Below are 13,003 nucleotides of genomic sequence, written 5' to 3'. Positions count from 1 at the left end.
AGAATATTATCGTTTTAACAGCTGAAATTATAGTTGGGATAGTAATAGCAGTAGCAGATGTAGCCTATGCGTTTACTCGGCTTTCTTAGTTGGATTCAATGTGTTGATGGAATGAAACATACAGCAGTAGGGCCGATACAGGAAGACACGGCGACACTTTGTTGCAGAAGGATGATGGTGCAACTTTTGTCCGTGGAGCATACAACGATTAATAAAAAAGAATCATGTAGACGTGTTTATTGAGTAATCGCATAACTAATTACACATGTAAACGGAGTAATCGTATTATTGGCATAAACCGACAATTGCTAGTAATCGTGTTTCTCATGGTCAAGTAAACTTACCAATCACCTGTGTGAGAGACTGAGTGGTGAGGGCAGAGAATAAGAGAAATGTAGCTAGAATCCACACCTCAAACAAGATAACCTAGACGCAAAACTGTACGTCCAATCCAAAATATAAGGATATTTTCCGAGACCCAAGACTCTGCCGAAACCAGAGATATTCTTTATATGTCTGTGCAGTCAGAAATACGACTCTACCTGCAGTTTCAAAAACGTGTTCCTTTTGCTTTCCTGGTGCGTGTTTGTTTGGTTGCCACGGCGATGGCGCAGCTGTGATAGCTAACGAGCTAGGCAGAGAGAAAAACGAACATTTACCTAGCATCCACACCTCAAACAAGTTGACCTAGACGCAAAATTATACGTCCAATCCAAAATATAAGGATATTTTCCGAGACCCAAGACTCTGCCGAAACCAGAGATGTCCTTTATATGTCTGTGCGGTCAGAAATACGACTCTATCGGCAGTTTCAAAATCTTGTTCCTTCTTGCTTTCTCTGACTGATTTTACTCACCTCTCCATTGAAGTTAGTGAGAGAATTTGAAAGGCTGCTCTCGCTTCAAGGCTCATAGCTGAAAATCTGTAAATGTGAGCTCTTTAGTAGTTACATTGGCTGAAAGAGGACAATTTTTCCTACATTTTAAGGTATAACTTGTTTCTGTAAGTTAAACTATATGAACGTTAGAGGAATTTGTTTGACAAATTAGTTGAATGTCAGAAAAAGAGCAGCATGAGCTTGCTGCTCATTCATAAAAATCAAGAAGGAGCAAACATTTTAATGTATTTCAAACTGTCATAATTCAAAATTGGCTGAATATTTGAAAAAGCTGAATCATTTGGGAATAGCTGAATGTCTTGTGAACATTTTAAAGGTTGAATGGTGTCTCTAGCTGAAAGTAAGCTGAAGTAGTTACGTTTGAAAGAGGAGGAAGCTTTTTAATGATTTGAAAGGATTTACCATTACTTTTAATGGGAGAATAATTTGCACAAAAACCTTAATGTCTTAAAAAGTATAAAAGTGAGAAATGCCAAAAGTCATAGCCATCATCTCCTGAAGGAGCTGAACGTTTTGATACAAAAGTTGTAGGAATCGGTTAAAGTATGCAGAACGAGTTAAAGGCCAAAAAACGGCGGAAGAACTGAGAAGTTGAAAAGCAAAATAATAACTAGAAACGGCTGTTCCTGCGAAACAGCAGTGAGAATGCTGAAAACCTGAATGGGGATAGCTGACCATGCTAAAAAAGCTGAAAATAGTGAAAATTTAGTAGAAAGTTATAAGCTGAAGCTTCAAAGCAACCGAAAGGTATTTTTGAAAGGGACTGGAGCAGCATTCCAACAATGATTTGAAAGGATTTACCATTACTTTTAAAGGGAGAATAATTTGCACAAAAACCTTAATATTTTAAAAAGTATAAAAGTGAGAAATGAGAAAATACCCGCAAGCTGAAATGAATTTCAAAAATGTGTGAGTCACACAAAAGAGGCAGTGTGGAAGCTGAACTGCATCATCTTAACAAAGCTAAGAGCTAAAATAGCCTACAATGTGGGAGAAGCTGAAAGCTGAACTGTTAAACAGAAGAAGAAGTAGGCTAGCTAGTCGTAACAAGAATATTATCGTTTTAACAGATTAAATTATAGTTGGGATAGTAATAGCAGTAGCAGATGTAGCCTACCATTGAGTGTGTTTACTCGGCTTTCTTAGTAGGATTCAATGTGTTGATGGAATGAAACATACAGCAGTAGGGCCGATACAGGAAGACACGGCGACACTTTGTTGCAGAAGGATGATGGTGCAAGTTTTGTCCGTGGAGCATACAACGATTAATAAAAAAGAATCATGTAGACGCGTTTATTGAGTAATCGCATAACTAATTACACATGTAAACGGAGTAATCGTATTATTGGTATAAACCGACAATTGCTAGTAATCGTGTTTCTCATGGTCAAGTAAATGTACCAATCACCTGTGTGAGAGACTGAGTGGTGCGTGTCTGTCGTTACGGTGATGGTGCAGCTATGATTGCTAACGCGGTGAGGGCACAGAATAAGAGAAATGTAGCTAGAATCCACACCTCAAACAAGATAACCTAGACGCAAAACTGTACGTCCAATCCAAAATCTAATGATATTTTCCGAGACCCAAGACTCTGCCGAAACCAGAGATATTCTTTATATGTATGTGTAGTCAGAAATACGACTCTACCTGCAGTTTCAAAAACGTGTTCCTTCTGCTTTCCTGGTGCGTGTTTGTTTGGTTGCCACGGCGATGGAGCAGCTATGATTGCTAACGCGCTGAGGGCAGAGAATAAGAGAAATGTAGCTAGAATCCACACCTCAAACAAGATAACCTAGACGCAAAACTGTACGTCCAATCCAAAATATAAGGATATTTTCCGAGACCCAAGACTCTGCCGAAACCAGAGATGTCCTTTATATGTCTGTGCGGTCAGAAATACGACTCTATCGGCAGTTTCAAAATCTTGTTCCTTCTTGCTTTCTCTGACTGATTTTACTCACCTCTCCATTGAAGTTAGTGAGAGAATTTGAAAGGCTGCTCTCGCTTCAAGGCTCATAGCTGAAAATCTGTAAATGTGAGCTCTTTAGTAGTTACATTGGCTGAAAGAGGACAAATTTTCCTACATTTTAAGGTATAACTTGTTTCTGTAAGTTAAACTATATGAACGTTAGAGGAATTTGTTTGACAAATTAGTTGAATATCAGAAAAAGAGCAGCAAGCTTGCTGCTCATTCATAAAAATCAAGAAGGAGCAAACATTTTAATGTATTTCAAACTGTCATAATTCATAATTCAAAACTGTCACTCAAACACTCTTCCTCTCTGTTCCAGTCACACTTTCACACAATGTATACACTTAAACATAACTAGTACTGTGACCCTCCCCCCTTGCCCCCCTTCCGAGCGAGTGTCCATCCTTGATTGTAGGTTATGTATGCCTTCCTAGAGGGTGCAGGACTTTGATGTCTGACAAAGGCTATTGTACTTCCTGTGATTCCCTTCTGGGGGCGGAGCAGGCTGTGATGATGGTCATAATGGATGCACGCTGGGAAGTGGTCCTCCAGGTCGCCATAGAAACAGGGCTGGGTGTGTGACTCAACTACAAAGATGTCCTACGTGCTTATGGAAATGACTGCATCTGTTTATGTTTTACCTCTTGTTACCGTTTTATAACCTGTTGCTTTCCCTCCCCCTCCCTATGCCCTCTCTCTTTCTTTCCCCATATCCACTCATTCTCTCTCTGCCCCCTCTTTCTCTCCTGGTGTTCAGTTAACACTGATACAGAAACAGCTGTGGTGAATGTCACATACTCTAACAGGGAGGAAGCAAAACTGTAAGAAGCACCTGCATCTCCTTATCTCTCCTGTATCTCCTTATCTCTACAGTTTTTCCTTATCTCTCCTGTTTCTCCTGTATCTTCTTGTGTCTCCTGTATCTCCATTGCATCTCATTATCTACCTTCAATTTCTCCTGTATCTCCTTTGTCTCAGTGTTTATTTGCTCCTCTTAGAGGCTGCATCCCTGTAAATCAGCCTGCCTTCACACAGGCACATTTACCTGTGCCAGATTGAAATGTCACCTATATTCTGTGTCCCCCAGTCCTGAGATAGTCTAACCCTCCCTGTCTCCTCTCCTCCTCCCTCATATCTCCCCTATCCAATCAGAGCTATTGAAAAGTTGACAGGGCACCAGTTTGAGGATTACTCCCTCCGAGTGTCATATATCCTGGACATGGATGCTGCTTCACCCCCCCAGGCCCCCCGCATGCGCCGCGGGGGCCGGGCATCTCGGGAGCAGGAGACCCCCAACCCGGGGGCCTCAGGGGGCCTCGGAGGCCCTCGCCACAAACAACACAACTTCCCCCTGCGCATGCTGGTGCCTACTCAGTTTGTGGGTGCCATCATCGGCAAGGAGGGCCTCACTATCAAGAATGTTACCCAACAGACACAGTCCAAGTAAGGGTGGGGGCGGGAGACAGCCTGTGTCTTTTAAGATCTATTTTCACCACTGACTGTTATTTCTCTCTTTCCTTTCCCCCCCCCCTGCCCTCTCTCGCTCCCTCTTTATCTATCTTTTCCCCTCTTTTCTCCTTCTCTCTCCTTCTGTCTCTTCAACCTAAACCCTGAGGGTTTAGGTTGGTTGAGGGGCAGTTCTATGGGCGTATGTGAAGCCCTCTGTGACATGCTTGCGTGTAAAAAGGGCTATACAAATAAACTTGATTTGATTTGATTCTGTGTCTCTCCCTACCTTCCTCTCTCCCCGTCTTCCACCCTCTCTATCTCTCTCTTTCTACGTCTGCCCCCCTCCCTCCCGCTCTCTCTTCTCCTCTCTCCTTCTCTTCCTCCCTCTCTTTCCCTCTCCCAGGGTGGACATCCATCGTAAGGAGAATGCCGGTGCGGCAGAGAAGCCCATCACCATCCACTCCACCCCTGAGGGATGCTCCTCCGCCTGCAGGATGATCCTGGACATCATGCAGAAGGAGGCCTGCGAGACTAAGACGTGAGTTTACCCACTAACCCCATATCTGTACTGTCGCTAACCCCACACCTGTACCTGCCTGTACTATCACTAACCCCACACCTGTACCTGCCTGTACTATCATTAACCCCACACTTGTGCTATCACTAACCCCACACCTGTAATATCACTAACCCCACATGTGTACTATTACTAACCCCCACCTGTACTATCACTAACCCCACACCTATACTGTAACTAAATCCACTCCAAACCCACCCCCTAAGCCACACCAAGTCCCTTACTCTGAACTTTACTTTGGTCCTTAATCTCTGCACCATCAAAGATTACCACAAACCTCTAACCAGCTCCAAGCTCACAACAAACCTTTGTTCTCATCTCATACTAAATTTGAAACCAATGCTATCCCTTCACATCACAAAGCCCATCCCACAATGCACCCCCCCCCCCAGCAGTTACTGACAGCCCCATGTCAACACACACCACACACAATCAAACACACACACATTATGAAATCTCTCTTCTCAGCCCACCACACAAGGGTCCACCTACACTCCCCTCTGAGTGGTCAGTGTGATCCAGCTCTTCCCACCCCACCACAACGTTCCTCATGCCACATCAGTAGACTTCCTGCAGACCATACTGACTACACTTCCCCTTCCTCCCTCATCCCTGTCCATGACAATATGTTGATGATGCGTATGTCTGTGTGTGTATCTGTGTGTGGGGGGGTATATCTGTGTGTGGGTGTGTGTCTGTGTGTGTGGTGGATGTGCATGTGTGTATGTGTTGCGGGTATGCGTGTGTGTATTTAAATCTATGTGTTTATGTGTGTATGTGTGTATGTATTATGTGTGTGTCTGTGTGTGTCCTGCAGGACGGAGGAGATCCCTTTGAAGATCCTCGCCCACAACAGTCTGGTTGGCAGGTTGATTGGGAAGGAGGGCCGCAACCTGAAGAAGATTGAAGAGGAGACAGGGACCAAGATAACCATCTCCTCGTGAGTGTCCCCTACCCCTCTCTCTAGCCTCTCGTCGCCTGCTTCCAGTCCGACAGCAGCACCTAACCAGTCAGCCAGCACCACCTAACCAGTCAGCCAGCACTACCTAACCAGTCAACCAGTACCACCTAACCAGTGTGTGTGTGTTTGTGTGTGTGTGTGCTTGCCTGTGTGTGTGCCTGTGTGTGTGGCCCATATCCCTGCAGTTTACAGGACTTGACCATTTACAACCCAGAGCGGACCATCATGGTGAAGGGCAGCATGGAGGCGTGCTGTAAGGCTGAGGGGGAGGTGATGAGGAAGCTGAGGGAAGCCTATGAGAACGACACTGCTGCTATAAATGTAAGCTGATCACTGTAGCGCTCTTGAACTCCACCCTGACTCATAGAGACTGGCTCAAATGTAATCTGGTGAGATAGAGTGAGATAAAGAGTGAACCAGAGAGAAGCCAACACAGAGAAGTCAATAATGAAAGAGAACTCTGTCTGTACGTTCGTAACATAGCATGATTCCCTCTCCCTACAAGCAACAATGGTGTCACTCCTGCCGTCGCTACGCTTGGAAAGGTGGATATGATTCACGGGGCCCATGGCTTGGAGGGGGTCCATTACTGTGTGGGTTTTCATGTCTGCAGTAATTATTTGTTAATCAAATCAATATTTCAAACCAAAGTAATACACTTGTGGAAAAATGGGAGTCAGGTGGCTGAGCGGTTAGGGAATTGGGCTAGTAATTTGAAGGTTGCCAGTTCGATTCCTGGCCGTGCAAAATGACGTTGTGTCCTTGGGCAAGGCACTTCACCCTACTTGCCTTGGGGGAATGTCCCTGTACTTACTGTAAGTCGCTCTGGATAAGAGTGTCTGCTAAATGACTAAATGTAAAATATAGAATTCACATTTTCAAAAATCTCGAAATAGTTAGAAACCTCCCCGCTCTAATAAAGGATCTGCTCCAACTCCATGTTCCCAATTCCCAAGTATTGTACTGTGCAACTCAATGTGACAGTTGGATTGCTTTTACAACGGGTGACAGGAAAATTTCGTTGCAACATAAATCAGGTGCACAAAAATGAAAAAGAAAGGATAGAGAAAAGAGAGTCAATGCTGGGAAATTGCTCTTAACAAATGTTGTCACCAAAACGGCAAAAGATTTGAGAGTTGAGCCGCAACAGTACACTAGTAGCTAGCTATCATGATGTAGGCCTAGTGGCAGCCAGGCGTGCAGTTAGTTAGCACTTCTCACGTTTCCTGAAACTCAGCTAGTTATCTGACATTGCCCGACAATGTTGGCCAAGGCGTTCGTCAGAACATTAATATGTCTGACTTCTATGAACTGTAAAAATCTACACACTGATAATAGGTGGGGGGGCATATATTTTGTCATGGGGCCAGGGATTCCTAGCAACGGCCCTGTCTGCAGGGAAATGGATGTAGGGGTAACAGATCCTCTGACACATTACCGGTGCCTGGTATAGGATCCAGGGCTGTTGTCTGTATGCCTGTCGGTCTGTCTGCCTGTTAGCCAGTGACTCACCCCTCTCCCCGCTGTGCATGTACACTGGGCTTCCCAGCATCCATCTGATATCTGCAGGCTGCTCTCACCCGGCTCCGCTTTCAACACCACCTCTATGACATCACCCACGGCAGGCTGGCCAGGGGGTCAGGCTGCAGGCTAAGGAAGAGAAAAAGGGGGAAAGAGAAGGGAACCTAGGGAAGGGGAGAGATAGGAAAGGAGATAGAGACAAAGAGATAGTATGGGAGGGAGGGAGAGAGAGTGACCGGGCTGGGAGAGATAGAAAGGGAGGGAGAGAGAAAATGTGATCAGGATTGAGGGAGTGGATAGAGAGAGAGGTTGAGAGAGAGCGTGACAGGGCTGCGAGAGGTTGAGGTTCATTAGGGGAGATCAGGTCACTGCTCTGGAACATTCCATATGATTCTACTGTAGTCATCTTTAGAAACAGTTAGACACTGTTGTCTACACTATGGTAAAATTGGCTATTTTAGGATAATAGTGTCCAATGCATGCTTCCATTGTCCAATCTACGGATCCTCAACCAACCTAAACTTGAGGGTTTAGGTTGGTTGAGGGGCAGTTCTATGGGCGTATGTGAAGCCCTCTGTGACATGCTTGCGTGTAAAAAGGGCTATACAAATACATTTTGATTTGATATGATCTACGGTATTGTCAGTGAGGTGTTTTCCAGATATTGGTCACTCAACAGCTCAATGGTCTTCACCAAACAGCTTAAAGGGTAGTATTTTGAGTGTGATAAAGGTGCTGGTTGTTTGGTGGGTGTGAGTTCCATACCATGTTTCTGGGCAGGCGGATGGTCACAGAAGCTTGCCCTGTGCTGAGCCCCTGAAGAGAGCAGCTAGCACCATCTACCTTGACAGCAGGGGTATTACAGCTCAGGGTCAGAGAGAGGAGAGGATACACGGATGTAGAGAATGAGGAGTTTGGGTGGATGAGAAAGTTTCCCCTTTCTTAGTGGGAATTCTGTTACTCTAACAGGACAGATAATAGACTACACAACAACCAAGACTTTAAACAGAGTTCTATGAGTTTGAGAATTCCCGTGCCTGGTAAAATACCAGGCAAGGGCTGGTATTTTACTGTTCCTTGACTCAAACCACTGAAATACTGTTTGAACTATGCACTTCCGATCCTTGATTTTCTGCTGTACTTTCTATATGCCGTGATTTGTATGTCTATTAGATAAAAGCTAAATGAACAGAATTTCACAGACTAATCTCACCTGGCCCCCCCTCCCCCTTCTCCTCCCACAGCAACAAACCAACCTTATCCCAGGTCTGAACCTGAACGCCCTGGGCATCTTCTCCACTGGTCTGTCTGTGCTGCCTCCTGCAGCAGGCCATCGAGGAGGAGTGCCCTCGGTGGCACCAGCAGGGTACAACCCCTTCTTAGTGAGTACAGCACTTGACACTGCTCTCAGTTTATAGGAGGTTTAACAAAAGTGTATACATGGTAAATCTTTTATTTTTAAGCTGTTGTATTTTTATTGTAATAAACATGCTGTATGCATTTTGGATACTTAGTTTATAGTTTGAGTTAACTTACCTGGGGTCTGTACTACGAATCAAGATTTGGCGTTAGCGAGGTAACTTCAGGTTCAACCCAGGGTTTTCTGTACTACGACGGTGGATCACTTGTTACCGGGGTAGATCGCCATGGTAACACATGCTGAACGCCTAACCTGGTCGGGAGCAGGTTAAGTTGGAGATCAGAGATCAACCTTTATAAAAGCCCCGCCCACTAACTCATTCTTGAGGATAATGCCATCACCGTTCATAGAAGATCCTGTGGAGCTTGGTGCGCGGATAGTGAGAGGTGCGCTCAGAAGAGCCAGAACATTTAGAGACCGACAAAACCCTTTCGCATTCCCTCATGAGTATCTTTATGAAAGACATAGATTCTCAGCAGAGGGAATTCCGTATCTTTGCCAGCTTCTTGAGCCGTATGTTGCCAATGCGACAAATAGAGGCCGTGCGCTCACAGTCCCACAGACTATATGCATAGCGTTTCGTTATTTCGCTACGGTTACTTTGTGGGTTATGCGGAGAACCTGAGCAAGAACACGGTCTGCCGCGCAATTTGCAAAAGATTTTTTTTGATGGCTGTTGCCACCATATTCTGATCAATGGAGTGATGAAAAAGAGATATCCAAAGTGCCCTTTGTAAAAACTTTTGACTCTAATATGTTGACAAAATGAAACAAGGATTTTCATTCTGTCTTCATACAATGTTCTGATTTCCGTTCTGCAAATGTATGCAAATTATATCATTTTTTACAACTTAATGCATCATTTGCTCATTTAAACATACATTTACAGGAAACTAGTAATGAAAACAATATTTGACCTAATATTAGTTATCAACTGGGGAAGTTTCATGTTGATATGTTATCCCTATTCACTGGGGTGTCTCCCCTTAACCCATTCTGTTGTCCTTGGGTTGCTTTGAGCCATGATCATTTCCATATCATAAATGTGTGTTTCTTTCAACCAAAACATTTAAAACCAAAAAGAACAATGTGTATGGTACCATACAATGCTCTTCACAAGTTAAATAAATGATAATTTCACCACTTTCATTGAATTTGGATGTTTCATTCACTTTTATAGCATTTTTCACAAAAGAAATAGGACATTGAAAGAAAGAAATGGTGAAAAACCCCACAAAAGACTCCAAATGCACAACAAAAAGGTATAAAAAGACCAAAACATAGAAAAAAAGAGAACACATCCTCATGTGTTCTCCCTTCCCTAGGAACACAGAAAAGCCAGCCTTGTTTTTTAATTAAAAGCCTCTTATACTCTATATCGAGTTCCAGGGTACTTTTATACAGGGCCCTCACATTGTCTGCTCCAACCTGAAACAAATAAAGAACATGTCCCTTTGCAAGGCACACTTGGAGAAAGTTGAAGGTGTCCATTTGACTACAGCGTTTCAAGGTTCATTGCTTATACCTTGTGTCTTTGTCTTGGCCTTGAAGTGGAGGCCCTAGGCTCAGGGGGAGGAAGAAGTTCCTCTTTCTGCTGAGTTTAACACCATAGCAATTTAATCAATTGAGTCATATTTGAAATGAGCACTTTAAGGACTTGTGTCTCATGTTCAGACCACCACCATTAGCAAGTCATTACAGACACTTCAATCACAGCCACACGTTCACACACTCTCACCATCTGTGTTGCAAGTGGTAAATAAAACTCAAAAGTGTACCCCCAAAATGCTCTCTGAGCAGGCAGACAGTTTCCTGATCATCTAGGACCTCCACTTGAGAAAGTAAATGGCATATTTGATCAATATTCAGCAACCACATATGGCATACATACTGGCGTATGACTATTAGTTTCACTGTTACCTCTGTATGGCACAGTGGGACGACAGTGGGTGGTGGCTGCAATACCACCGTATTTCCTGTCACTGCAGAGAACAGTAATACATTTCACTCCTACAATATTCATAAATAATTGTTGAATGAACATGGTCACATAGATTATTTGAAACATACATATGCCTGGGTTTCCGAGCTGCTGCCACCAGGGTCTGAAGAAATGCCCCCTTCCACTCCTTCCATCATGGGGCGACCCTGATAGCTGGAGAGGGCCAGCTCCTCAGCAGGAGTGAAGTCCTGTGGAGGAGGGCCCCCCAGTCTTCTTTGCCTAATTTTTCTTCCTGTTGGCTGCAAGCAATTTCATTGTTCTATAGGCCCTTTGTAGCTATACCAATATCCTACAAAAGGGACTGACTCAGACAATTCAGCCTTGTACTTGTTGGCCTTAAAATATGTGCAAGTATTGCCTACTTACTGTTTTGAATTATGGTTTTATATTTATTTTTTATTTGCTCCCATGATCGTTTGCCACTGCCAGGGTTGCAACTAAAATAATACAGCAACAAAAGTTTAACGTTATAGAATGCACACATGTAATTATGATCACATCTTGTGCCTGGAGCACAAGATATCAATAAGTCATGTAGCTTACGCATTTACAGCGTCTGACATTTTCTGCCAGCTTTGCAGCAGCGACTCACGCAGGAGGAGTAGACAAAGTTTGTAAGATTATTGTCTGCTGTTCCTGCGTGAAATATGCGGCTCTTGTTTTGTCCATGTTTGCGATTGGACATACGGTGCAAACACCGCCCCTTTATGTGAACGCGCACGTCTCTAGATTGGAAAGATCTGGGTTGAGTTAGAGAGTTGATAACCGCCGTCGTGGTACCGCTTATCGTGATTGCGATTGTTAGGCTTCGTGTAGCCGGGTAACTGAAAGTAATCCAGAGCATGTTGATCTTGATTCGTAGTACAGGCCCCTGTTGTACGCATGAATGTGTGTGTGAGCATGTGTGCGTATTTTTATGCATGAATATATGTGGGTATTCATGTGCAAAAATGTATTCTTGGCTATTTATGTGTGCTTGTATGTGTGAGTAATCTCTTTTTTTTCTAGAGTCACTCTTCGCATGTGGGTGGTCTGTACGGTGTTCCTCCAGCCAGTGCCATCCCCCACCAGCACTCAGTAAGTTCCCTCCCTCCGTCCCTGGCCTGTGACACACAGCCTCACTCCAGCTAGAGTTCGTCTGTGATTGCACATCACTGGAGGACGTTCTCCAGACTCCGAACTCTAGCAAAAGAGGCTCTCCTGTGTGTTCTCTGCCCTCAGCAGAGAAAGTGGTTGAGATGATGTGTGTGGAATCACCATGTCAGAGAGAGGGCTGTCTTTGTAGGGCTGAATGGCCTACCAGCTGAGAGGGAGAGGAAGAGAGATGGGACTGAATTGTCAGTCCTCACAAGAATAGCAATACAAACTTATGTGTGTCTATGTTTATGATAGCAGATGTATTTTTCTGTTTTCCAATCCACTTAAAACTAAATGGAAAATGAAGATACAGAGAATAAACTGTTCTTCTATGTTTTTTTCCCCCAGCAGGCTCCGGAACAGGAAGTGGTCTACCTCTTTATTCCGACTCAGGCAGTCGGGGCCCTGATTGGCAAGAAGGGCCAACATATCAAGCAGCTTGCCCGCTTTGCCGGGGCCTCAATCAAGGTGGGTACCACCCTGTCTGACTGACTCCCAGGCCTTCCCTCACCTCCTAACCCTATGACCCTCTCAGCGTTTGAACTGAGTCTGCTTAATTACCTTGAATCAAGTTTACTGGACTGTTTCCGGTCTGTCCTTGTTGAGTCATGGGTACTTTCCAGACCACAGCTGAGATGTTCATCTGTAGGGATGCGTATTGATAAGATTTTAACGATTCCGACTCCTTATCAATTCCTGCTTATCGATTCGATTCCTTATCGATTCTCCCCTCTACAGCCAACTAGGTCTGTGCGTCCTGCACCCCCCCACACACACACTCGTTCTAAACGAATTTCTCAAACTGGATTTGACTGGCTCTGAAATTAGCTAATACCTACCACCTCTAGGCCTCTTCAGGCCTCTGTTTTCAAAACAAAATCTAGTCGGAGATAGAAACTTTCAGTTTCCTTGTGTTCAAGCTTCTATTACTCAACACCAGTAGGACTTACAGGGGTCCTAACAACAGGGGATATAACTTCAGTGTCACCTTTCAAAAGAGACCATTTACATGCATGTACTCCAATTGGTTCAACAACAGTTTTCAATGTACTTTGGGTATGTTGTT

At 44.2% G+C, this 13,003-nt stretch overlaps 1 protein-coding gene across 3 annotated transcripts in view; it reads left to right on the top strand.

The window, feature by feature from the left end:
• The window catches only part of igf2bp2a (insulin-like growth factor 2 mRNA binding protein 2a), a 119,723-nt gene that overhangs the window by 97,792 nt on the left and 8,928 nt on the right, over nt 1–13,003 (top strand). For 2 of the 3 annotated variants that reach the window (XM_062457415.1, XM_062457417.1), the window contains 8 exons: nt 3,628–3,691; nt 4,023–4,313; nt 4,723–4,857; nt 5,714–5,836; nt 6,043–6,178; nt 8,623–8,760; nt 11,809–11,877; nt 12,286–12,405. In XM_062457415.1, coding sequence (XP_062313399.1) covers nt 3,628–3,691; nt 4,023–4,313; nt 4,723–4,857; nt 5,714–5,836; nt 6,043–6,178; nt 8,623–8,760; nt 11,809–11,877; nt 12,286–12,405 — 1,076 coding nt within the window. The remainder of the gene's footprint in view (nt 1–3,627; nt 3,692–4,022; nt 4,314–4,722; nt 4,858–5,713; nt 5,837–6,042; nt 6,179–8,622; nt 8,761–11,808; nt 11,878–12,285; nt 12,406–13,003) is intronic. The other variant, XM_062457416.1, reaches the window with a different exon arrangement.

The sequence above is a fragment of the Osmerus eperlanus genome, chromosome 3 (genome assembly GCF_963692335.1).
Source record: "Osmerus eperlanus chromosome 3, fOsmEpe2.1, whole genome shotgun sequence".
Taxonomy (NCBI): domain Eukaryota; kingdom Metazoa; phylum Chordata; class Actinopteri; order Osmeriformes; family Osmeridae; genus Osmerus; species Osmerus eperlanus.
This window is presented reverse-complemented; position numbering and strand designations above follow the sequence as displayed.